Source organism: Ranitomeya variabilis, chromosome 4 (genome assembly GCF_051348905.1).
Source record: "Ranitomeya variabilis isolate aRanVar5 chromosome 4, aRanVar5.hap1, whole genome shotgun sequence".
Taxonomy (NCBI): domain Eukaryota; kingdom Metazoa; phylum Chordata; class Amphibia; order Anura; family Dendrobatidae; genus Ranitomeya; species Ranitomeya variabilis.
In genome coordinates this window covers 27,515,652-27,542,194 of record NC_135235.1, presented here as the reverse complement: position 1 = coordinate 27,542,194, position 26,543 = coordinate 27,515,652, and the positions used below count along the sequence as shown (strand labels likewise).

The following is a 26,543-nucleotide window of genomic DNA, read 5'->3' as shown; positions in this document are numbered from 1 at the left end:
CATTGCTGAATGTACCTAGAAGAAACTATGCTGTTTTCATGGTAAAGAACGGTCACCAAATATTGATTTTTCTATTTTTCATTTAATTTGCATTTTGTTTATTGATAAAACTAAACCATTAACTTTTCTATTTTGAAAGCAATCTTAATTTTCAGCATTTTTTCCACACCTGCCTAAAGCTTTTGCTATTGTACTGTTTGTACAGTATATATAAATGTATATAATGATGGGTCCAGGTCAAGATTAAATGCAACTTTATTTTGCCCTTTAAGAAAAGTAGCCCCCAGACACTGTTATACTTGGAAAATAACTAAAAGAGCAGGTACTTACTCACCTTCATGTTCTGCACTGGCTCTCGATGCTGCTCGGGTCTCAGAGGATTTTGGTTACAGAGGTGACGTCACATCACTGAGCTCCATGGCTCGTGTTGTCTACGAGCTCAGCTCAACGATTGGCTGCAGCAGTGATGCGCGCTGTCAGTGTGATTGATGTTCCCGCTTCAGTCAAAACACAGAAATCGGAGCAGTGTATTCCCAAAAGTGCTGGATCTAGGAATGGTTATTACCAGCTCATTTTGCTACTTTGCAAGTCTAAAAGTGTTTGGTGAACCCTTAAATGTGCTGGAGAGGCATTTTTTTAAAATTCTATAATGTTCAAGGCTAAGGGTGTTTTCACATTGCGTTCAGGCACCCGTTCAGTGACTCCGTCAGAGCTTATACCCTGCAAAAAGGATTTGGGTGTGTATGCTGGCGGGGCCACACACTATGATGGTGCCGACAGAGAGAACATGTGCTCTATCATGCATCACTTTTGGGGATGGACACCTACTGGAGATGGACATACAGATGCAGTCTACTATGTCTGAGTGTCCGCCTTCAGTAGTCATATATGCCCAAAAATTATGCACTCAGAATGCAGGTTCGCTCTGTCGGCACCATCATAGGCTATGGCCCAATCAGCACATATCTCGAAATCCCGTTTTGCTGGGAGTTTGGACGTCAGCCCAAATGGAGCCACTGAACAGGAGCCTGAGTGCAGTGATAGCACCCTTACTTTGTTTCTTTCAGTTTGTCAACACACAGACATAGAGAAATATAGAAATGAATTATCGAAGGAGCTGTGTCCGAACAAGAGCGACAATTCTACAGGTAAGAAAATAATTATCTCTGTAGGAGCTCATATGTGTTCATATTATTAACAAATGAGCTTGTATTTTAGGTTACTGATAGGTAAGAGAGTATTTCTATAGTGCTGTTATACAGTATAGCACAGTTGTAGCACAATGCTAGAGAAACATAAAAAAGCAGGCTCTGACCACTCTAGGTGGAGATATGGAAATGGTTGAGACTGCCTCACAAACTGTTTTTACAACTCCCATAGAAATAAATGGGATTTACAGAAATCCATACCTCTTCCATCCTTCTATAGGCACTGCATTCAGGATGTCATCAGGGGTGGTGCTGCAGTTACTTACTACAGTATCTTGCATCGTCGCCCTCTGGATCCATGGTGATAATTGGTGTAGGACAGGTGAGTGCAGCGCCCGCACTTTGCTTTTATCCACGCTGCTGCTGCGTCTAACTGTGAGACAAGATGTCATCAGGGTGCGAAGATAGAAGCAGTGGGTGACACAAGCAGCGTCTATCACAATGACCGAGAAACCAATGTTGCTGGCGCACTACCATGTTGTAAAATAGCAAAGAGGGGGGTGCAAAAGAGTGGCTAAACGTAATGACTACCTCAGGAAGAAAAGCAGCCACCCATAAAGTCTGCACACCACCAATAAAATATGTGAAAAAAGGAACAGCTTTATTGATACAGAATGTTAAAAACAGTATAAAACCAATACAAACTCAAACACCCACCCTCAGGCCTGCTCATAGTACACAATATGTATATATATATATATATTTATATAATCACAAGATACCACCTGGCACAAGAAAATAATACAAGAAATGATGCAATATGATGCTGGGTATAGTGAACACGCAAATGCTAACTGTCACGAGGAATATAAGCCCTATGGGTCTGCTACCATAAACCGGATAGCACAATACACACTGCACCTGCGTGGATATTGACCCAAATCCAATCAAAGGCCCCAGTAGCAATGTGCAGTAGCCATCGATATAAACCAATACTCACAAATGTGGCAGTACTAAAAATCCTGGCCGAGTCACAGCCCAAGCACATGCAAAAATTGCCCAAGATGAACCTACAATAAGGTGAATAACCTAAGTAGCCGGTGGGAAGAGCAAGACCGGTGGGTGGAAGGACCCAACGCGTATCGCGGTATCGAAGACCGCTTCGTCAGGGGAAGTGACTTACCAACAATAGCGTCGTCCTTTTATATAAATCCATCCGGTAGTAAGTGAGCACAGGTGTGCGGCAAGAAGATGGTAGGGAAAGGAACAGGAAGTGGAAAGCTAGAGGTAAGCCAGGCCAGTAGGGTGGCGCATGCGCAAGGTAACTAAAGATGAATGAAATGGGCACACGTCTATGCCCATAGTGTTCCATTGCGCACGCGCCGGTCAAAAAAGACGGCGGTCCACAAAGGAACCAAAAATAGGGACACAGGAATGGAGATGGCAAGTTCCGGAAAGGAATACGCTGAACGTGGGGCCCAATGACACAAAGCAGCCACATATAGGAGAGGGTCTAACCAAGGAAGAAAGGGCGATATGGAGGTAATAACCCACAAAGACCACTGACTGCTGAAAAGAGAAGCATGTAATTAGATAAGACAGAACAGCATATATCAAATAAAAAATAAATACTGAATAAAGCAAATTAAATAAATAAACTATACATTACATATGAAAATATTAAACACAATGTATGAAAATATTCCCCCAAATGAGGCATAATCCCCAAAAATCATTCAGATTCAGTGAAAAAAGTACTTCCAAAAAATCCACAATAATATGTCTTTGTGTGGCACAATGTCCTCACTGATGGATATATGGCCACGGATTTATGTTCCAAAAATGCACAATAGTGTCCTTGTGTGGCACAATGTCCCCACTGATGGATATATGGCCCCAGATTTATGTTCCAGTGATTGCCTATCCGAAATGGATTGCACAAGAGGAGATCCCCAAGAAGTCCTTAGTAATGTACTTTAATGAGACACGATCCTTGATAATGGATATCCATCAGCATCCTTGCGTCCCAAGTGTCGTCGATCCCAAATGCACAATGAGGGCTGTCCAGGAGAGATCAACCCAAGAAACCTGTAAAGAGGAGATCCTCATTAATCCCATGGGGTGTGATAGAGTGGAGTAAAGGCCCCGTCTCACATAGCGATTTACCAACGATCACGACCAGCGATACGACCTGGCCGTGATCGTTGGTAAGTCGTTGTGTGGTCGCTGGGGAGCTGTCACACAGACCGCTCTCTCCAGCGACCAACGATCAGGGGAACGACTTCGGTATCATTGAAACTGTCTTCATCTATGCCGAAGTCCCCCTGCAGCACCCGGGTAACCAGGGTAAACATCGGGTTACTAAGCGCAGGGCCGCGCTTAGTAACCCGATGTTTACCCTGGTTACCAAAAAAAACAAACAGTACATACTCGCCTTCTGATGTCCGTCAGGTCCCTTGCCGTCTGCTTCCCGCTCTGACTGAGTGCCGCCGTACAGTGAGAGCAGAGCGCAGCGGTGACGTCACTGCTGTGCTCTCACTGTACGGCCGGATCTCAGTCAGAGCAGGAAGCAGACGGCAAGGGACCTGACGGACATCAGATGGTGAGTATGTAGTGTTTGTTTTTTTTACATTTTACGCTGGTAACCAGGTTAAACATCGGGTTACTAAGCGCGGCCCTGCGCTTAGTAACCCGATGTTTACCCTGGTTACCAGTGAAGACATCGCTGGATCGGTGTCACACACGCCAATTCAGCGATGTCAGCGGGACCTCAACAACCAAAAAAAGGTCCAGGCCATTCCGACACGACCAGCGATCTCGCAGCAGGGGCCTGATCGCTGGTACGTGTCACACATAGCGAGATCGCTACTGAGGTCGCTGTTGCGTCACAAAACTTGTGACTCAGCAGCGATCTCGCTAGCGATCTCGCTATGTGAGACGGGGCCTTAAGTAAATCCACCGAGACTCAGTCTGTAATAATCATTTTTGTAAAGAGCCTCCCCTGCCAGCGCTCTTGACGTGCTCCAAACCAACTATCTTGGTCTTTGTATAGCTGCCCGCATGATGTAATAAAAAATGTGAAGCAACTGTAGTCAGCGTCTTAGGCTGGTTTCACACTTGCGTTTTTATCTGCATGCGTTTTTTTAAAAAACGCATGTGTGAAAAAACGCATATAAACGCGGTAAAACGCATGCGTTTTTTAGACGCATGCGTTTTTATAGAAAAACACAAGAAAACACAAGAAAACACAAGAAAACCCTAACCCTAACCCTACCCCTACCCCTAACCCTAAACGTTACTAAAATATGTGGCACTGAAATACGTGGCACTGAAATACGTGCAACTGAAATACGTGGTACTTAAATACGTGGCACTTAAATACGTGGCACTGAAACACGTGGCACTTAAATACGTGATACGTGGCACTTAAATACGTGGCACTGAAACACGTGGCACTTAAATACGTGATACGTGGCACTTAAATACGTGGCACTTAAATACGTGGCACGGAAATACGTGATACGTGGCACTTAAATACGTGGCACTTAAATACGTGGCACTTAAATATGTGGCACTGAAATACGTGATACGTGGCACTGAAATACGTGGCACTGAAATACGTGGCACTTAAATACGTGGCACTATGACTGTCAGAAAATGTTCATTAAACGGTTAGGGGTGAGGTTAAGGATAGAGTTAGGGTTAGGGTTTGGATCCCTTTATCACCTTGATGGTGGTGGGTGGCTTTTCAGTGTGTTTTCTGTTTTTTTGCGTTAAAAACGCATGCGTTTTTAACGCAAACAAACGCATATGCTTAAAAACGCATGCGTTTACATAGACAGCAATGCATTTTTTTGCCGCGAAAAAACGCATGCGTTTTTTCGCGGCAAAAAAAACGCGAAAAAAAATACTACAGGTAGCATTTTTGAAAATGAACGCATGCAGAATAAAAACGCATGCGTTTGAAAACGCGACCAAACGCGTACAAAAAACGCATACGTTTTCAATGTTAAATATAGGGAAAAAAACGCATGCGTTTTTTGTGCAAAAAACGCTGCAGACAAAAACGCAAGTGTGAAACCAGCCTTACCCTTACGGCTATCTGCTGCAGCTGTGTTGATAGTTGAAAAATGACCTTGTATTCTCCGTCGTAGTTCCTGTGAGGTCTGACCTACGTAAATGCAAGGGCAGGGACAAATCAAAGCATATATCACATAAGAGGTTTTACAGTTAATATATGCCTTTAACTTGTGCTGTATTTGATTCGTCGGATTAGAAAAAATGTCACGGGTGGGATGCATATATGGGCAAATACTGCAATCACCGCAAGGGAAGGAACCTCGCAGACAGAATCCACGATTCAATCTATATGTGGGTCTGGTGTAATGACTGTTGGTGAGTATATCTCTAAAGTTAGGCGCCCTCCTAACTGTCATCAATGGTTGGGCACTGACCACCTGGGACGTCTGTGCATCCGTGGTTAACATCCTCCAATGTTCACTCATAATCCGCCTTACCTGGGACCATTGGGTATGATAACCTGTAATAAAACGTGCATAGTTGTCTGGTCTTTTCTTGATAGAAGTAAGCAAAGAGTCTTGTTCCTGTGCATTGGCCCTCTGAAAAGCGGAAGAAATACATTTTCTGGGATAATTCCTGTTTCTGAACCTCATTGTAAGGTCCTGGGCTTCTCTCCTGAAGTCAAAATCCTGAGTGCAGTTCCGCCTGGCCCTGAGAAATTGGCCAATCGGAACCCCATCTTTAGTATGTTTAGGGTGGAAGCTGCGATACTCCAACAAACTATTGACGGCTGTGGGCTTCCGGTACAGGCAAGTGGTCAGAATGCCGTCTTGACATTTCACCTCGAGATCCAAAAAATTGACTGTAACGGAAGAGAAATGGTGAGTCAAAAAAATGTGAAATGGATTATTGTTGAGGTAGTCCAGAAAATCCAAACATTCCTCCGATGAGCCAGACCAAATGAAAAATATGTCATCTATATAGCGCTACCAATTTTGCACTTTGTTGACAAAAAGCTCCGATGTATAGACGACAGTAGACTCCCACCACCCTAAAAAAAAGATTTGCGAAGGCCGGGGCACAACGTGCCCCCATGGCCACGCCCGATGTTTGTAAAAAAAAAAAGGTGTTATCAAACAGAAAAAAATTGTGTCTCAAAATGAAATCAAGTAGATCAATAATAAAAGAATCATGCATTCTGTCTGAGTTTACCTGTTGATCCAGAAAGAATAGAATAGCCCGCATGCCCTCATCATGGTTGATGTTTGAATACAAAGATTCTACATCGCAGGTGACCATAAATTCATTCGAAGATAACATCACCCCTTTGTAAGTCCTGATGAAATGTGAGGAGTCCCTAGGATGGGAGGGCAGTGTGATGACCATTGGCTGCAGGAAAAAGTCAATATAAGTACATGCCCTCTCGCACAGACTGCCAATACTAGATACGATTGGGCGACCAGGAGGCTTTTCAATATTTTTGTGGACTTTAGGTAGCATGTAGAAAGTCGATATGATCGGCTGTTCTACCCAAATAAAGTCCCGCTCCTTGATATTAATAATACCCAGTTCAAAGGCCTTGTCAATGAGTGCTCTCAGTTTCGCAGCAAATACCCCAGTGGGGTTAGAGGGAAGTCTACGATAGAAACGTGGATCATTAAGTTGTCTATAGGCTTCTTCTAGGTATAGGTCATGCGGCCATAGAACCACATTGCCGCCTTTGTCAGCCTCTCTAACCAGAAATTCCTTATTGTTTTTAAGACTAAGAAGAGCACCTCGTTCCTGAGAAGTGAGGTTGGCAATAAAGCCGGTCCTCATGGGTAGTGCTTCTATGTCTTGCTTTACCATCTCAAAAAATATTTTTTTAGCTGGAACAGTAGAAAGAGGAGGACATACCGTGGATTTATTCTGATGTGGGAATTGTGGCCTACTTGCTGGAGAATCTGCCTCCCGTAAAAGATCCATCAAATCCTGGAACGTTCTCTGTTCAGTTTGATCCAAAGATGCCATAGACTGTGGGTGATTATGTAAAACCTGTAGAGTGATTTTTCTGCAGAAAAGAAAAAGATCTTTAATTAAAGTAAATTTGTCCATCTGTTGAGATGATGAAAAGGTCAACCCTCTTTTAAGTACAGACGTCCCAGCAGTAGTTAATCGATGTTGTGACAGGTTAATGATTTGTAGATTGTCATTATCGTTAGTGTTATCATACTCACAAGTAGGGATGAGCGAAAAGTCGGCGTCTCATGAAACCCGACCCGATCCCTGTGTGGGGTCGGCCATGCGGTACGCGATCTTGGCGCCAAAGTCGCGTTTCGTATGACGCGTTTAGCGCCATTTTTACAGCCAATGAAGGAGCGTGGGCAGAGTGATGACATAGGGGTTAGGGGTGTGCACGCCTATCATCATTCTATCGCTTGTGCGCAGTAGCGATTTGGAATGTGTAATACGAAATTTTTGGTTCTGGGACGGAGGGGGAGAGAGAGAGAGAGAGAGAAGGAAAAAAAAAACAAAAAAAAAAAACAACCGCATTGACGTGCATAGGGTTTCGGGTTCCGGCCAATCCTCGACTTTGCACAGTAATCGGCCGATTTCGGCCGACTCGACTTTTCCAAAAGTCGGGTTTCGCGAAACATGACTCGACCCTAAAAAAGTCAAGGTCGCTCAACCCTACTCACAAGTGCTGTTAATGGATGATGAAATCACTTGCGGTCCTTCTTCCGTTGGTTGTAATACCTTGGCTTGTAAGTCCTGTTCCTGGTGACCCGAGTAAAGGGGCTTGTGCTTCTTGCGCCCACGCCTAGTCCTGCCCCTGTTTCTGGTTCGCTTTCCGCGGATGATAAAAAATCACCGGAAACATGTCCATCCGTATTTGAACCGTTATACGCCACTTCACTGGAATTAAGTCTATTGTGCCGAACCTGACGTTGGTTACCTTGGTAACCGTTAAAAGCCATTTTTCGGTCAAAATCTGATTTATCTCTCAGAAATTTTGATCGCTTTTTATCCATGATTTCCTTATCATATCTATCGAGAACCTCCTTAAGTTTGACTTTAAAAGGTTGAATCTGCGAGGTCTCATCGAATTTCTTGAGGCCATTTTCTAGGCCCTTAATTTCAGTTTTAACCTGGGCCAGAAGCTCTCTATCGTGTGTAATTAATAGATTGATTAAGATATGAGAACACTGCAATAATCCCTCCTCCCATACAGTACGGAAGGTATCAGAGGGCTCCCATGCCGGAAAAATAGAGATTCTCAATCCCCTTGGTACCAACTTCAATTTGATGTACTCCTCTAAAAAGCGAATGTTCCATAACAATTTAATGCCCTGCTTCTGGGCTGTCATGAGTTCTGTAGTCAACCGTGAAAAATCCGAATTTGGACAGTTCTGAGTAGTGTCCAAAAAGGCAGCAGACGATGAGGCCCTCCATGCGGCCTCCCTAGTGTCCCAATCCATGAACACCGCACACCAATGCCCACCTAAAAACCGTAAATATAAGAATAAATAAATAAAGCAAGGTTCTAATAAACCGTGTGCCGCCAAGCTGAAAAAAACACCACAAGAACTTAAACGGAACAACTGAGAAACCAATGTTGCTGGCGCACTACCATGTTGTAAAATAGCAAAGAGGGGGGTGCAAAAGAGTGGCTAAACGTAATGACTACCTCAGGAAGAAAAGCAGCCACCCATAAAGTCTGCACACCACCAATAAAATATGTGAAAAAAGGAACAGCTTTATTGATACAGAATGTTAAAAACAGTATAAAACCAATACAAACTCAAACACCCACCCTCAGGTCTGCTCATAGTACACAATATGTATATATATATATATATATATATATATATATATATATATATATATATATATATGTAATCACAAGATACCACCTGGCACAAGAAAATAATACAAGAAATGATGCAATATGATGCTGGGTATAGTGAACACGCAAATGCTAACTGTCAGGAGGAATATAAGCCCTATGGGTCTGCTACCATAAACCGGATAGCACAATACACACTGCACCTGCGTGGATATTGACCCAAATCCAATCAAAGGCCCCAGTAGCAATGTGCAGTAGCCATCGATATAAACCAATACTCACAAATGTGGCAGTACTAAAAATCCTGGCCGAGTCACAGCCCAAGCACATGCAAAAATTGCCCAAGATAAACCTACAATAAGGTGAATGACCTAAGCAGCCGGTGGGAAGAGCAAGACCGGTGGGTGGAAGGACCCAACGCGTATCGCGGTATCGAAGACCGCTTCGTCAGAGGAAGTGACTTACCAACAATAGCGTCGTCCTTTTATATAAATCCATCCGGTAGTAAGTGAGCACAGGTGTGCGGCAAGAAGATGGTAGGGAAAGGAACAGGAAGTGGAAAGCTAGAGGTAAGCCAGGCCAGTAGGGTGGCGCATGCACAAGGTAACTAAAGATGAATGAAATGGGCATCACAATGACCTTCACAGGGCAGCTATGCAAAAAACTGACGTAAGTAACTGCAGCACTGCTTCCTGATGACGTCCTGCTCCTGGAGGGGTGATAGAAGGTGCTGGGAAGTGAGTGCAGCCCCAGCCTCCTGTGACATCATGTTTGAGACTCCCCTCAAGTGAAATATCACATAAAGTGCACTGAAAAAAATACATTTAGGCATTAAATAGATAGGGAAAAGTGGAGGGATTTCTATAATAAAACTTTTTACAAGAGCAATCAGGGAATAAGGATAGGTATTTAGAAAATACATTTTAAGTACAAGACCACCTATTTCACTTTTTTTGTGAGACAAGATGTAATTTAGAATGACACCATACCTTTTACCATATGGTGTACTGTGAAATGGTAAAGAATTCCAAATGTGGTGAAATCGTGACATGTTGACAAAAAAAAAACAAAATTCCTCCATCGTTTTTTTTTAGTTTCATACTTACGATCTTCATCATGCAGCAAAAATGACCTGGTGATTTGATTTTGCAGGTCGGTATGATTATGGTTATAGGAAACTTTAATATGTTTTTTTAGGTAGACACAAATTAGGAAATTTAAAAAAAGATTAAAAAAAGGTTTGTATCGCCATTGTCAAATATACCAAACTTTATTTAATTCCCATCAATAGACATTGGCAAAGGCTTGTTTTTTGTGTGGCAAGGTGTCATTCTATTGCTATTGTTCTGTGTGAAAAATAGACACATATTTCCTATTTTTCTTTACATTTTACCCCAAGATCAGCAAAAAAGGAATATAAAAATTAAGCTACATGTATTGTGAAAAAAAGCAAAAACCATTTGAATTTCCCAACATGAACGTTTTTTAGAGCTGATAAAAACAGCCACATAGTCAGCAACAGACTCTTTGTCCTTTTTTAGCAGTTCAACTTTGCTTAACATCTGGTATTCAATCGCAGTTACAGTACAGTACGTTTCCACTCTGTCCGTTTAATGGCACCACTGGCCCCTGAGATGCTTTATCCAGCTCCACAACTCACATGCTACCTGGCCCACTTCTCTGACATGTTTCCCATCCGAATTCCCTTTTTGGAAGGTGAATAAGGCGCTTGTTTCCATACTTAAATCAGGCCACAGGCCCCGGATATCCTGGGAAGGACCACTGAAATTAGTGTCGGCCGTCGGCAAGCTGCTCCCAACATTTTTGTACTCTTTCATGCTAATCATCCCACTGGCCTAATATGCTTGTCATCTAAATTCTCACTATCTTAACTCCGCATCTATCTCCAACTTCCCCTTCCCATTATATCTCCCCCATTTTTGACAACCAACCAAGCTAAAGCAGACAGCTGGGGTCTGATATTCTCAGACTGGAAAGGCACCATGGATATCGGCCACCCAGCCTAAAAATATCAGCACACAGCCGCACCAGACTGCTATTTTTAGGCTGGGGGGCCAATATCCATGGCCCCTTATAAGTCTGAGAATACCAGCCCCCAGCTATCTGCCTTAGCTTGGCTAGTGGTCAAAAATGCGGGAGGCGATGCGGTTTTTAAAATGATTTATTAAAATAAATTTAAAAAATGGCGTGGGACTACTCTATTCTTGATAGTCAGCCATGAAAAAGTTGACAGCTGTGCTTTGCTACCCGCAGCTTTCGGTTTTGCCTGCACTGGTTATCAAAAATAAAAGAGACCTTATGTCATTTTATTTATTTAATTATAGGACAGGTGCCGGCTGATGAATTCTCCCATCAGCAGTGCCTGCTCTCGCCGTTATCAGCAACAGCAGGTATACACTGATGAGAGTAGTACTCTGAAGCGATGGTTGGGGGACTACCATGGTGCAGGAAGACTACCATACACAAAATGAGGTGCAAGCAACAAAGGGTAGAATCATTGGAAGGCAAGGAATGAAGTGGATGAGGAAGATGCAAACAGGGGTATGCAATGGCAAAAGATAATTTACAAGAGTTATATTCTTTAGCTTGTCCATAAAATAGCACGGTGCCCCAACTGTTACAGAATCAACATACGTCACACAAGTAAATGCAAACAACAAACAAATAATGATGCTACTGAACGTATAACCTCCCTGGCCTTTACTAAGCAGGCCACACGGCTCCCGTGTACTGACTACTGAAGCCTACACTAGGCCCTAACATGTGCACAAAACAGGAACAAACTCACGGTGAGGTTGTGGACTTAGATCCTGTTCCGGGGGGCCCCCAGCAGTCTAGTACAGCGGTGCGCACGGCTTTCTGCCAGCTCCGTGAAACGTGGTCTTCCCCTTGCTTCTGGGTCCTGGAGGTGCTCCTGGAAACTGTAAATCCCTTTCTCGGTATCTCCATGGCTTCTCAAACTCACACAGAACAGCCACCCTCGCTGCACCCGGAAAAGTCTGTCAAATCTCACAAGTTCACTCCGTTACAGGCTGTGGGTCCTCTCTTGCAGAAAACAGCACACAGTTCTCTCTGCAGCAGCTTCAGCTCACACACGCTGTTCAGGCTCCACCCCTGCCATCTGCACAGTCCAGCTCATTTACACAATCTATTGCAGGGGAGAAGCAGAACATTCCATCACACCAGACAAGGGGGTGCAGTCTCTTAAAGTGATAGCATGTTCCTTACTGTCCATAACAGCACCACCCTCTTACAACTCTCTCATCACCCAAAGCCGGTCACAGCTGCTGGCTCATGCTATTATCTGACAGCATGTGAACCAATGAACCCATGTTTGCCGCGCTGTCACACAAATGAGAACGTGGCAAACAATGGATATTCAGGCGCCCATTCATGGGGTCCAGGTTTGTGCACCTGAACCAAACTTTTTTTTTAGATGTTCAGCCGGACCCATGGGTTCGCCATCACTAGTCATAAAACGTTCACGTATAAAATGGTCATAAAACCATACACATTATGTTATTTACATTATTTTACACAAACAGCTCAATGTACTTAAAACACACAAAATGCTCTAGTTTTAGTAAGGGAAGAAGAGCACATTTATCCCGGACATAATCTTACACATACATGACTTGGGAAACCTTAGGGTCTCATATTCTATATGTGAAGGGGCACATCAGCATGCAAAAACCCCTTGCAGACATACTGTACCTCCCGCCTATCACTGACAGTAACTGTGGTCCAATTGATTTTCTGCTGCATTTAAAAAAATACAAGTTTGGATATTTTTTGTACACTTTGATTGTTGTATTCCAGGTTGTCTTTTGTGTCCTTTTGAATGGCAGCTACATGGAGATCACTGTTATTACTACTCAGATGTACCAAACAGAACATGGAACCAGAGTCGGGATGATTGCAAGATGAAAGGAGCCGATCTACTGGTCATAAAGGACCAGGAACAGCAGGTAAGTGCAGGCATATTGTGGTCCCTGGTGAGTGCAGTGCATGGTATTTCAATTCTACTCTTTCTATTAATCCTTAATTTGACGGGGAATCATCAGGGAGGTGTATGTGTGGGGGGTTCACAAAGGAGACCAATAGTGATAAGAACCCTTAGGTAGATGTGCAGAGTGTGCAGCCTAAATCTGTTGAAGGTATGAGGTACTCGGAATACCTAACTACACGTTCCTGTCACTTTAGGTCCCATTTGTAAATCCCTTACAGGTATACCCCCTGATGATCCCTCAGGACCAAGGATGAAATACTTTTGAAGGGATTGAGGGGTCCCATTCCTGTAAGTGGCAGACCAACACTTGGGTACTGCCCTTGTTAGTGTGGAAGCTATCAAAAGGGGCATGACAGTCCTAACTAGCAAGTACTGTTGGTCTCCATTCAGTTATCTAGACGGTGAAACATCCTTCCTCGAATTGGATGAGAATCATCCATTTTTTCCATCAGCACTGGTACATTTGGGAACTGATAGACCGTTATTTTTGTTGATGCCTATGGTTGTACCTTGCATATCATTTGGCTAACACATGAGACTTCTCCAGTGGTAGAATGTGCATTAAGTGTCTTGACTGGTTTTATTGATTTCACTTAAGGTGCTTTCACATTGCTTTTAGGGACATGCTTGGTGTTCCCGTTGGGGCATATGTCCGAAACCCCTGAAGAACAGGATTCGGACATATTCGCCGACAAGGTCATAGACTGTAATGGTGCCGGAAGAGCGAACATGCGCTCTTACATGCATCATTTTCGGAAGTGTACGCCTACTGGAGTCAGACACTACAAAGCAATATACTACATCTGAGCGTTCGCTTCCAGTAAGCGTGTCTCCCAAAAATGATGCACATCAGATCGCATTTTTGCTCTTCCGGCACTATTACAATCTTTTGCCCTGCATACATCCAAATCCCATTTTGCGGGGGATTTGGATGTATGCCCAACAGGGCAACCAAGCATGTGAGTCGCCCACCAGGGCTTGGGGTACTTGGTACCGGGTCCGGCCTTAAAGGGGATGTCACGGTGGCTGTGACCCGGTCCGTGCCCTGGGACTCAAACTGATGGGGAAAGGTCTTTAATGGGTAGTTGTGGGACCGATGCTGCTTAAAGGGGTCCTCTGGGGTGATGGTATGGCAGCAAGATGGTATAACTTCCCACAGGTGAAGTATGTCCCCAGGGCTGTGGCAAAGGTGGTGCATGCCGACGAATAAGTGGAGGACACAGAGTTTGCAGTCTTTTACCTGGTTTACTGATGGTAGCAGCAGTCCTCAGTCCAGGGTACCAGCAACAGGTACAGAAGGAGTCCAGGCAGTCCGGAAACAAGTGGAAATCCCCTTGGCAGGTCAAGTTTGGAGCCTTCTACTATGTGCTGCTTTTCTGGTCCCTTGCTCCCTAAGGTTTGCTGGCAAGGTACTCCTTTGTCTCCTGTCCTGGGACAGTACCTGCACAGTAGGCAGCTTGAGCCGTTCTGCTGCTGTACCTCAGGTGTTATACGGGCAGTTTGCGTGTAGTTCTATGCCCTCTGGTTCTGCTATGGGTCTTACAGCTCCCCACAGCCTCGGACTCCCGGTCCCCGGCTTCTGCACACTGGCTTCTAGGAGGCCCACTCTCAGCCTCCTTGAGCCCTCAATCTCTCCTCTGCTCCTCACTTGTTATTGTCTGCTTCAGACTGCACTTGTCTCTCTTAGATGTCTACTATCTCTGGTCTCCTGGGACCAACTATCTAGCTCCTCCTTCAGACCAGGATGGAAATAGGGAAGCTGCCCTAAAACAGGGTTTTGAGCTCCCTCTTCTGGCCTGGAGTTGGAAGGTGTTGTGTGTAAGATTTACCTGCCAAAGGAATTCCTCTTGTTTCCAGGCATAGCACTACCCTCCCCGAGAGGAATGCAACACTACTGTGGTACCCGAACTCCTGGGGCGCCACACATGTCCATAAAAGCAATGTGAGAGCAGCTTTAGGTATTGGTTCTTTTTATCATAATCCTAATAAAAGTTAGATTTTAATTCAGCTAATGCATATTCCCTCTTTACTTTCTACTATACATCATGATACCTTTCTTGTGTGCTAGTTTAAGAAAGGTTATATCTGTATGCGCGGTTGTCTGCCCCTTTATATTGCTGTTCTGTAGCATCTGGAACACAATAATATATAATACACACTTCATATTAGAAAAACAAAGACGTAACTGCAAAAGAAACAGCTTTGGAAAGAAAAGATAAGTAGCATCAATGTGCTGCTGCTCAGGCCGATTGTTGTAATGTTCTGTCATCAGTATGTGATGTTTTTAAAAATAGTTGCAGAAAAAAGTCAATTAAAAAAATATTTTAATTCTAGGAGTTTATAGAGAGAACTCTCAAACAAAAGCTAACAGATGTATATTGGATAGGACTGTACCGTGATGGAGACGTCTGGAGATGGGTGGATGGAGAACATTATTCCGGCATCTTGTAAGTGACTCCTGACACCAGCACACACCGGTCATTACTGTGACTGTGATACATCCGATCACCGGGGTCTGGACCTCCCTTATAATTACTGATTTACTCTTGTTTTATTCTCTTGTTACTTAGGTTCCAGATAAAGACACAAGAATCAGGAGGCTGTGTATCAATGACTAAATCGGGTTATTATCAGATCAGTTGCAGTTCAAAAACCAGATGGACGTGTCTAAAGAAAGCTGTGCGGATCTGATCGTCGTTATTTTTACAATATATAAGAGAATTGCTTCAGGTAATAAATGTCTGTAAAATTAATAGATCCCAGATTATATCTTCCTTCAGAAGACTGGCCATGGGTCTCCTGACCTGAACTTGATATCCTAATATATTCCCATATTTCTGACTCATGGCCAGTCTGTGTAGCATGGTCATATGTGGCCCGTGTTACACGAATGTATGAATGTAAGCTCAAGCTGGGAAAACGATAATATCTCCTAATAACCCCTTCCCAATGAAAGCTTTCTGGGAGTTGACTTGAAGGGGTTGTCCCATGAACAAAGCACATTTTTTCATCTTGGTGCAAGGGGCGAGGGGCGGTAGTCATGGGCGAGGGGCTCTTGTTCTCCCACACCCTGGCATCCTATGAGCAAATAATGTCCTGTCTGTCGTGTGGTTTGTGTAAAGTGTATCACTCCTGAAGACTTCGTTTGTTCCGCGATCCCGAATCTGGATGCAACCACACAGTCTATGACAGACTCTTTAACCGGTTTTAACAGTTCAAATTTACTCAGCAGTTCAGTCTTAGTCTCAGATGCAGCACAGTATGTTAGATTAGTAACAGTTCCTTCAGCCTGCTCTGTTCCTTCCTTTCCTGGCAGTGTTGCCCCTGGGATGTTCCATCCGGCACTGCAGCTTCCCAGATTTCCGACCCAATTCCTGTCTGTGAATCCTGTCTGTTTTCCCCTTCGGAGATGAGAGCATGGCTGAATCCTGCAATACCTTTGTCAGGCGGTTGACGTTACGGGATCATTCATAGAAATTTGTCGCAGCCGTTCTCATGCTGCTTTCCCCTCTGTTTTCTCAGTATCCACATGAGCTTTAGCCCTCTAGCCCTGAACCACTGCTTCTATAACTCTCAAGTGATAACATCAACACTATCTCTCACTCTATCTAAAACCAGGAAATACTTCCCTTTATATTACCCATGATCCCCCCTAACTGGGGCTATTACCTTGCTGTACCTAACTATTTCCTGATTCTACTGTGCCCTCCACTGAAGTTCCCAATCCTATTCTTATATCTATGTCCAAATTTCTAACCCTAATACTTTCGGTTATGATCTGGTGGCCTAGGAGCAGCATGAGACGTACTCTGGAGAAGGTGGTACCTGTACTGACCGCAGACCCTGAACTTAACACCGCAACTAGAAGTAGCCGTGGAATGTACCTAACACTCCCTAGACATCTCGACACAGCCGGAGGACTAAATACCCCTAGAGATAGAAAAGGGAAAACTATCTTGCCTCAGAGAAAATCCCCAAAGGATAGACAGCCCCCCACAAATATTGACTGTGAGAGGAGAGGGAAATAACATACGCAGACTGAAATCAGGATTTAGCAAAGGAGGCCGCTCTAGCTAAATAGAAAGGATAGGACTGAGTACTATGCGGTCAGTATTAAAACACTAGAAAATATCCACCACAGAAAATACAAAATCTCCACATCTAACTAAAGATATGGAGGGTATATCTGCATCTCCAGAGATACCAGCTTGGCTGAACAAATCCTTATACAGACCAAGCTGGACAAGACAAAACATGGAAAAGAACTGAACAATAGGCCCACAGCATGTGGACTGCAAAAAACAAAGCCAGAACTTATCTTTGTTGAAATGAACAGCAAAGCAGGAGAGACCAGGCAGGGATGTGAATCCTCCAGGAACAATGGACAACTGGCACTGACTAAAGGGTCAAGCAAGACTAAATAGCCCAGTCAGAATTGCAAGTGGACACACCTGATGAATGCAGCGATCCAAAGACAGCAGCGCTACCACTTATAACCACCGGAGGGAGCCCAAGAGCAGAATTCACAACAACTTTCCCTATCCTATAAGCATATCATAACACATTTGAATAATAAACATGAGTCATCCACAATAAAACCATTACCAAAATATATAAGAACTAGATGGTGGCCCGATTCTAACGCATCGGGTACTCTAGAATATGAAAGTCCACGTAGTATATTGCCCAGCCACGTAGTATATTGCCCAGCTACGTAGTATATTGCCCAGTTACGTAGTATATTGCCCAGTTACGTAGTATATTGCCCAGCCACGTAGTATATTGCCCAGTGACGTAGTATATTGCCCAGTGAAGTAGTATATTGCCCAGTGATGTAGTATATTGCCCAGTTACGTAGTATACAGCACAGAGCCACGTAGTATATTGCACAGCGACGTAGTATACAGCACAGAGCCACGTAGTATATTGCCCAGCCACGTAGTATATTGGCCAGTGAAGTAGTATATTGCCCAGTTATGTAGTATATTGCCCAGTGACGCAGTATATTGCCCAGTGACATAGTATACAGCACAGAGCCACGTAGTATATTGCACAGCCACGTAGTATATTGCACAGTCCACATAGTATATTGCCCAATCACGTAGTATATTGCCCAGCCACGTAGTATATTGCCCAGCCACGTAGTATATTGCCCAGCTACGTAGTATATTGCCCAGCCACGTATGTCACAGGTTAAAAAATAAAAAATAAACATATACTCACCTTCCGAGGGTACCCTTGTAGTTCTGTCGCCTGTGTGCGGTGCAGGCGGCAGCTTCCGGTCTCAGGGTGTGATGACGTCACGGTCACATGACCGTGACGTCATGGGAGGTCCTTCTCGCGCAGGCGCGCAGGACCTGTGATGACGTCGCAGTCACATGACCGTGACGTCATGGCAGGTCCTTGTCGCATACCATCCTTAGCACCGGAACCTGCCGCTTGCATGGAGCGGTCACCGGACCGTCGCGAGGAGCAGAAAAGGTGGTGGATGGTGAGTATATAATGATTTTTTATTTTTTTATTTTTTTTAACATTAGATGTTTTTACTATTGAGGCTGCATAGGCAGCCTCAATAGTAAAAACTTGGTCACACAGGGTCAATAGCGGCGGTAACGGAGTGAGTTACCCGCGGCATAACGCGGTCCGTTACCGCTGGCATTAACCCTGTGTGAGCCGTGACTGCGGGGAGTATGGAGCGGGCGCCAGGCACTGAGTGCAGGGAGTAGGGAGGAACTAATCGGACTGTGGCCGTCGCTGATTGGTCGCGGCAGCCATGACAGGCAGCTGGCGAGACCAATCAGCGACTTGGATTCCATGACAGCCAGAGGCCGCGACCAATGAATATCCGTGACAGACAGAAAGACAGAAAGACAGACAGACAGAAGGACAGACAGAAAGACGGAAGTGACCCTTAGACAATTATATAGTAGATTCTACAGCATTATTCACTTTACTAAAAAAAAAAGTGTACCCGTTTTATTAGGAAGGGACGAAGAGCATGCTTGTCCCTGATGTACTCTTATATTCGAATAATAATATGCTCCATAATTGGATCTGTTAAAAAATGTTCCTGTGCTGCGATAATCAGATAAATGTGTTCCTCCTATGTCACATTTTATTTGCTGTGTCCAACTATGCAGATCTGCTCCAGCTCATGATGGCAAATACCACAGCTCTTAGCTAGGTGAGATTGCATAAGTGACTTGTGATAACTAGGGTTGAGCGAAACGGGTCGTTCATTTTCATAAGTCGCCGACTTTTGGCAAAGTCGGCGTCTCATGAAACCCGATCCGATCCCAGTGTGGGTCGGCCACGTGGAACGCGAACTTGGCGCCAAAGTCGCGTTTCGAATGACGCCTTCCCCGCCATTTTTTTGAGCCAATTAATTGTGGGCAGCGTGATGACATAGGTTCCGGCTCCTGCGGCATCATAGTGCTATGTTACGTTTTCGGACGTAGTAATTTCCGGAGTCAAAAAATAACATATGCCTTGCACGGAGGAGAGAGAGAGAGAGAGAGAGAGAGAGAGAGAGAGAGAGAGAGAGAGAGAGAGAGAGAGAGAGAGAGAGAGAGATTAAAAAAATAATTTCATTGACATACATTGGGTTTCGTGTTCCGGGTCCGGAACCCGACTTTACAGTAGAATCGGCCGATTCCATACGATCCGACATCCGAGAAGGTCGGGTTTCACAAAACCCACCTCGATCCTAAAAAAGCTAAGGTCGCTCAACCCTAGTGATAACTGTGTATACAGACAACACAGCAACTGCTGCTTTCTGAGGTAACACATTTCCTTACCCGTTTATCACAGGAGCAAGTGTTTCTGCAGTATCACCAGTCCTATGACCTCATCATAAATCTGGTAAGTGACATATAAACTTAGCGGCTGCTGGAGCTCCTACTTCACTGACTTGAGTTATGATAAGTTCAGAGGGCTAGAGATGTAGCAGAAACACTCACTACTGTGATAAAACAGGCAGAGAAATGGGTTACCTCAGATAGCAGCAGCTATTAGACCCTGATGTTTCATCTGTATACTCACATCTCATAATTTACTTTTGTTCCCCCTCTGGGTAGGAACTGTGTATGCTCTACCATGAGCTGCAGCACCTCTACATGGTTGGACACAACCATTACACAGTACATAGCCATAGGAGGGGCACATTTCTAAGATTATCTCAGCACAGGAATATTTTCTTTTTAACACATGACATTTTGGAACATATTATTATTCCAAGAGCTATTGATTAAAATGTGCTTTGTTTGTGGGATATCCCCTTTGTTGCCCAAAGCAAATTTAGCAATATTGCTATTAGTGATGAGTGAGTATACTAATTGCTCGCGTTTTCCCGGGCACGCTCAGGTGATCTCCGAGTATTTGTGACTGCATGATTTGCGGCTGCTAGACAGCTTGATTACATGTGGGGATTCCCTAGCAACCAAGCAACACCCACATGTACTCAGGCTGGCTGCTAGCTGTAAATCATGCAACTCAGGCAAGGAAAACTAAATCTCCGAGCAGTCACAAATACTCGGAGATCACCCGAGCGTGCTCTGGAAACCCCAAGCAACAAGTATACTAGCTCATCACTAATTGCTATGCCTTTATTTTACCAGGCTATGACTTTAAAAAAATATCATGTATTAATATGAATTTGAAGTTGTTTCTTCTTTTGGTAATAAATGCTCTAGGTAGGGTTGAGCGAAACGGGTCGTTCATTTTCATAAGTCGCCGACTTTTGGCAAAGTCGGCGTCTCATGAAACCCGATCCGATCCCAGTGTGGGTCGGCCACGTGGAACGCGAACTTGGCGCCAAAGAGAGAGAGAGAGAGAGAGAGAGAGAGAGAGAGAGAGAGAGAGAGAGAGAGAGAGAGAGAGAGAGAGAGAGAGAGAGAGAGAGAGAGAGAGAGAGAATAAAAAAAATAATTTCATTGACATACATTGGGTTTCGTGTTCTGGGTCCGGAACCCGACTTTACAGTAGAATCGGCCGATTCCATACGATCCGACATCCGAGAAGGTCGGGTTTCACAAAACCCACCTCGATCCTAAAAAAGCTAAGGTCGCTCAACCCTAGCTCTAGGTATTTGTTCATGTTTTTTTCTATTAGTTTTGCAAACAGACTGAAAAATGCATTTTTTTCCCATTTCAAATGTACCAGTTTTTAAATAAATAAAGCCTGTATGCCTTTAGATTTATTTATGATTTTCTTCTGATTCCATGTATACCAAATATGGCTTTTCTGTTTTTTTATTCTATGAATACAATATAGAAAAAGAGAAAAGACGTGTAACTAAAATTTAACTTTTATTCCAATATCTAAAAATTATTATTATGAAAATTGATTTCCATACATCCAATGAGGATGTATATTGGGTCACAGATGATAAATAGGGTGACCCAGTGATTCCAATCTGTGAATCTATGTGGGAAATATATTACTAATCAGAAGGGATTCTGACCATTGTCCCCATAAATTACTAGTCAAATATACCCCCTGTAATATAGTCAGGATAATAAAGGCAGAAAGAGCATATAATATACCTGTAATACACTTGCATGAATGGCTAATATCCTATGGTTTGCAGATATATAACCACATAGGATTAAATGCAATCTTGCACCTAAGCCATATTAGACAAACCCACCCTAAAATTTGGGATTGATAAATATTATCCCATGAGGGAAATCAGGCTGCCTATATATTGTCATGCAATGCCAGGTAGAATGGACGCTGCCTATAATAAATCGGCAGTGAGTACTTCCTACAGGCGATAGCGATCACATGCCGCTCACACATACACGCGCGGTCCCTGTCATTGTACACCAAATAAAGCACACGCTATGGTAAGCTGGGTTTATAAGCTGCTGCCCGTATTGTTATGTAGTGGCAGTGATGATATCTACAGTATATGCTACATATACATCTACATATAGAGTGGCACGCACCAGCTGGTCTCAGCAGGATAGATCACCCACTGGATTCCACCTGTGATCACCGATGTGGCAGTCTATGATAGACTGCAGAGCAGGCTGCACCAATGTTCATTACTATGATCTGCCTAGTTATTAATTTATTGATTCCTGGTTGCCTCACATAGATTCTACCATTGGACATGTGTCCCTGACGCGCGTTTCGCCGGTGTACCGGCTTTTTCTAAGGGGGTTGTTTTGTTGCATCCGGTACTGGCTGCCTTGACTGCAATGTACAATGCATCATGAAATCTGAAGATTACCAAAGGTTTTTGGATCACAATGTAATGTCCAGTGTCAGAAAGCTGGGTGTGCAGTATAGGTCATGGGTCTTCCAGCAGGACAATGACCCCAAACATACTTCAGGAAGCCCCCAGAAATGGATGGAAACAAAGCGCTGGAGAGTTCTGAAGCGGAAGCAATGAGTCTGGATCTAAATCCCATTAAACACCTATGTAGAGATATATAAATTTCTGTTGGGAGAAGGCGCCTTCAAATATGAGAGACCTGGAGTAGTCTGCAAAAGAAGAGTGGCCCAAAATTCCAGTTGAGAAGTGTAAGAAGCTTGTTGATGGTTATAGGAAGTGATTGATTGCAGTTATTTATTCCAAAAGATGGGCAACCAAATCTTGAGTTGAGGGTGCCAATAATTTTGACTGCATAATTTTTTGAGTTTTATGTAAAATGATGTCCAATTTGCCTTATTTCCCTTCCCTCTTTTTTATTTGAGTTGTTCCAATACACACAAAGAAATAAACATGTGTATAATAAAAAGTATGTAATTGCAAAAATGTTTAGGGAGAAATACTTTACTTTCTGGGACAATTTCAAGGGTGTTAAAGGGAACCAGTCATCTGAATTTGCCGGTCCTTTTTTTCGATCCGATGGGCGGTGTTTTCGGGTGTTTTATTCACCCCTTCCTTTCCCGCTGGCCGCAATATCGTCTTCAAGTTGATTAGGTTTCCTTTGTAGAACACGCCTGCGCAAGGCAATCTTGCCTTGAGCACGCGCAGTATGCTTTGCCCAACTGCGGGCAAAGCCGAAAAGCAAAAGTGCGCATGTGCCGGAGCACTATGTCCCAGAAGTATTTCGTTGTGGTCCGGGACATAGTGCGCCGGCGCATGCGCACTATTGCTTTTTGGCTTTGCTGGCAGTGGGGCAAAGCATACTGCGCGTGCGCAAGGCAAGATTGCCTTGCGCAGGCGTGTTCTACGAAGGAAACCTAATTAACTTGAAGACAATATTGCGGCCAACGTGCAGCCAGCGGGAAAGGAAGGGGTGAATAAAACACCCGAAAACACCGCCCATAGGACCGAAAAAAGGGCCTGCCAAATTCAGGTGACAGGTTCCCTTTAACACTTTTGACCATGACTGTTCATATACAGTATATATATATTTTATACACAGTATTGTGCAAATGTTTAAGCAGGCTTGAGAAAAATGCTCAAAAGTGTTAGAGTATGTGCCCACGATCAGTAATTGCTGAGGGTTTGATGCTGCGTATCTATGCTGCGTAAAACCCGCAGCGGCCAGCTGCAACAGCATAGTGGATGGGACTGCTAGAAATCTCATGTTTACTATGCGTCCATAGTCGCCTGCGGATGACCCGTGGAGACTGACTTGTGGCACATCTTTCAAGACCGCAGCACGTCAGTCTCTCTTGCGGAGACGTGTTGTGAACTCCGTTCTCGAACTCCCTCCTGTGGTCATGAATGGTACTTCGGCGAGTTCTGTCCGTGGACTCCCTCTGGTGGCTGTGAGTGGAGCTGCTGGTTCTGAGATTCCTTCCTCAGCTGCCCTCGTTTAGTGCTAGGCTGGCTTCTCTATTTAACTCCACTCAGATCGTTACTTCATGCCAGCTGTCATTGTCTTAGCACTGGTTCAGATCTCTCCTGGATCTTTCTGATGACCTGTCTACTCCAGCAGAAGCTAAGTCCCTGCTAGTTAATTTGTTGTTTATTATTTTCTTGTCCAGCTTGCTATCATGATATTGCCTTGCTAGCTGGAAGCACTGGGATGCAGAGTGGCACCTCCGCACCGTGAGTCGGTGCGGGGGTCTTTTTGCACACTCTGCGTGGTATTTTGTAGTTTTTTGTGCTGACCTCAAAGATACCTTTTCTATCCTCTGTCTGTTTAGTGAAGTCTGGCCTCCTTTGCTGAAACCTGTTTCATTCCTGTGTTTGTGACTTCCATCTTAACTCACAGTCAATATTTGTGGGGGGCTGCCTTTTCCTTTGGGGAATTTCTCTGAGGCAAGGTAAGGCTTTATTTCCTATCTTTAGGGGTAGTTAGTTCTTAGGCTGTGAAGAGGCGTCTAGGCAGAGTTAGGTACGCTCCACGGCTATTTCTAGTGTGTGTGATAGGATTAGGGTTTGCGGTCAGCAGAGCTCCCACTTCCCAGAGCTTGTCCTGTTCTACAGTTTAACTATCAGGTCATTCCTAGTGCTCCTAACCACCAGGTCCATAACAGAGACGCCAGTGTCTGATCCTGAAATTACATCAATCAAATGTATTGGATGGGGTGAATCCGCACGGTTCAGTGAACACATGTGGATTTACCTGCATTCAATAGAAGGCAGCGCTATGGATGCAGTGAACATACCCAGCGTCCAAAGTGCTGCTAGTGCTGGCTTGTGGGCATCCAACCTAATTACTTTATTTTTATTAAAGTGAACGAGTAAGAGGGAAATGGAAATCCCATCAATATTTGTTGATCGCCTGTCACCTTCATCAGGTCTTCTAGGTATTTGTGACTTGCACACAGTCTTTAAAGGATCTCAGCAGGAGATTGTTCCAAACATCTTTGAGAACTACCCTCAGATCTTCTGTGTATGAGGCTTGTGCAAAAGGTTCTGCCTCTTCATGTGATCCCAGACAGACTGGATGATGTAAGATCAGGTCTCTGTGGCGGCCAGGTCATCACTTCCTGGACTCCTCGTTATTAATGACGTTGGCCAGATGTTTGGGGTCATTGACCAAATAAATTTGGAACCAATCAATCGCCTGCCCAATGGTATTGCATAATGGATAAGTATATGTTCGTTCTTTTGAGTCTATTTAACTATGAATATAATACAAATGGGTTCAGTAGCACATAAGTTTCAACAGTTCATTTAATGGAAGACACGATTTGTAGTTTGCCATGTTTTGTCCTTATCAGGGTTATTATATAGCACAAACTATTATATGTGTATACGAAAAGGATTATTAGGAAACACAGTTGTTCCATTCAATCAGGATCAGGTTCCACAGTTGCGAGTTTCACTCCAGAGATCAATCAGTAATGAGGTTCATAGGTCTTGAGCATATTTGTCCTCCACCATAAGGTGGCAGTAGATATAAACTACTTCATCAAAAAGAGGCGACATGAAAGGAGCAATGGAGGAGATTGGGTTTAATGACAAAATTTACTTGATGATTTTCTTGTAAGTAACTCTTCATGGTTTTTTAATGTTTATTTTACTGTAAGATGTGATTTATTATCAGTCATGAAGTGTTTAAGTGTTTTTACCATGTCAGCGTGAAAATAACATTCCACAAATGAGACATGTGATGCTATGTTGTGGGTCTTTCTGCCCGTAGAAACAGGTTTATTCATCTATTGCTGGACACACTACCTGCATGCTCCCAGAGCCCACTGGTCATTTTCTTTTTGAAATGATGCATTAATAAAGAAAATGATTTTAAGTATTGTTGAGTTGTTGAGTGCCATCAGCTTCTCATTCTCCTTGTATACCATGTTGACTGTTCTCTGGTCATAGAGCATCATGGTGCAGTGATTATAGTGCACTTTCAGGGATACTTATAGAAATGTGTAAGGCTTCTTTCCGTCAAAATGTTGAAATGACGGATCCTGTGCAGATTGTAAAAAATGGGTGCATTGGGCCCATTTTTCTGACGGACCCGTCGACACTATGTGCACCTGTTGTGTATGCGTATTCGCGGCCCTTTTTCCGCTGCGAAAACACATACACAACACAGGTTAAAAAGAATTAAAAAATCGCAATATTCTCACCTTCCGGCGTCCCGCGCAGCATTACCGATGCTCGCGATGATCCCGGCAGCTAGCGTTCCAATCTAGTACTGTAAGGGTAAGTTCACACAGGGCGTTTTTGCTGCGTTTATGCTAATTTTCAGCTGCTTTTACCATACCATACAATACCAGCAAAGCCTATGAAATTTCAGAAATCTCATGCACACACATTGGTTTTTTGTTTCATCAGTATTTTGGCTTTGCTGCGTTTTTTGGACATAGAAAATGTCACTTCGTTCTGCGTTTTTGAATGGATATTGAAAAAAATGCAGCAACAATGCAGGTATCGTTATTTGCTGCGTTTTTGCTGCTGAAAATTCAAGGACATTAGAAAGGACAAAGAGAAAAAAAAATGCACCAAAAAAAGCACCGAATACGCAACAAAAAACGCACCAAAAACACACCTAAACCTGCGTTTTTGACGCAGCTTCTTTCCTGCCAAGAAGATCAGGTTTTGCTGCAGAAAAAAAAGCAGCAAAAATGCCCTGTGTGAATTTACCCTAACGGGTCTGCC

The 26,543-nt window shown here is 43.7% G+C and overlaps 1 protein-coding gene across 1 annotated transcript in view; it reads left to right on the top strand.

The window, feature by feature from the left end:
- The window catches only part of LOC143766415 (uncharacterized), a 54,658-nt gene extending 35,426 nt beyond the window's left edge, over positions 1-19,232 (top strand). The window contains exons 4-7 of the mRNA XM_077254086.1: positions 1,068-1,148; positions 12,835-12,983; positions 15,359-15,471; positions 15,595-19,232. Coding sequence (XP_077110201.1) covers positions 1,068-1,148; positions 12,835-12,983; positions 15,359-15,471; positions 15,595-15,715 — 464 coding nt within the window. The 3' untranslated portion in view covers positions 15,716-19,232. The remainder of the gene's footprint in view (positions 1-1,067; positions 1,149-12,834; positions 12,984-15,358; positions 15,472-15,594) is intronic.
- Positions 19,233-26,543: the final 7,311 nt, after the last annotated feature.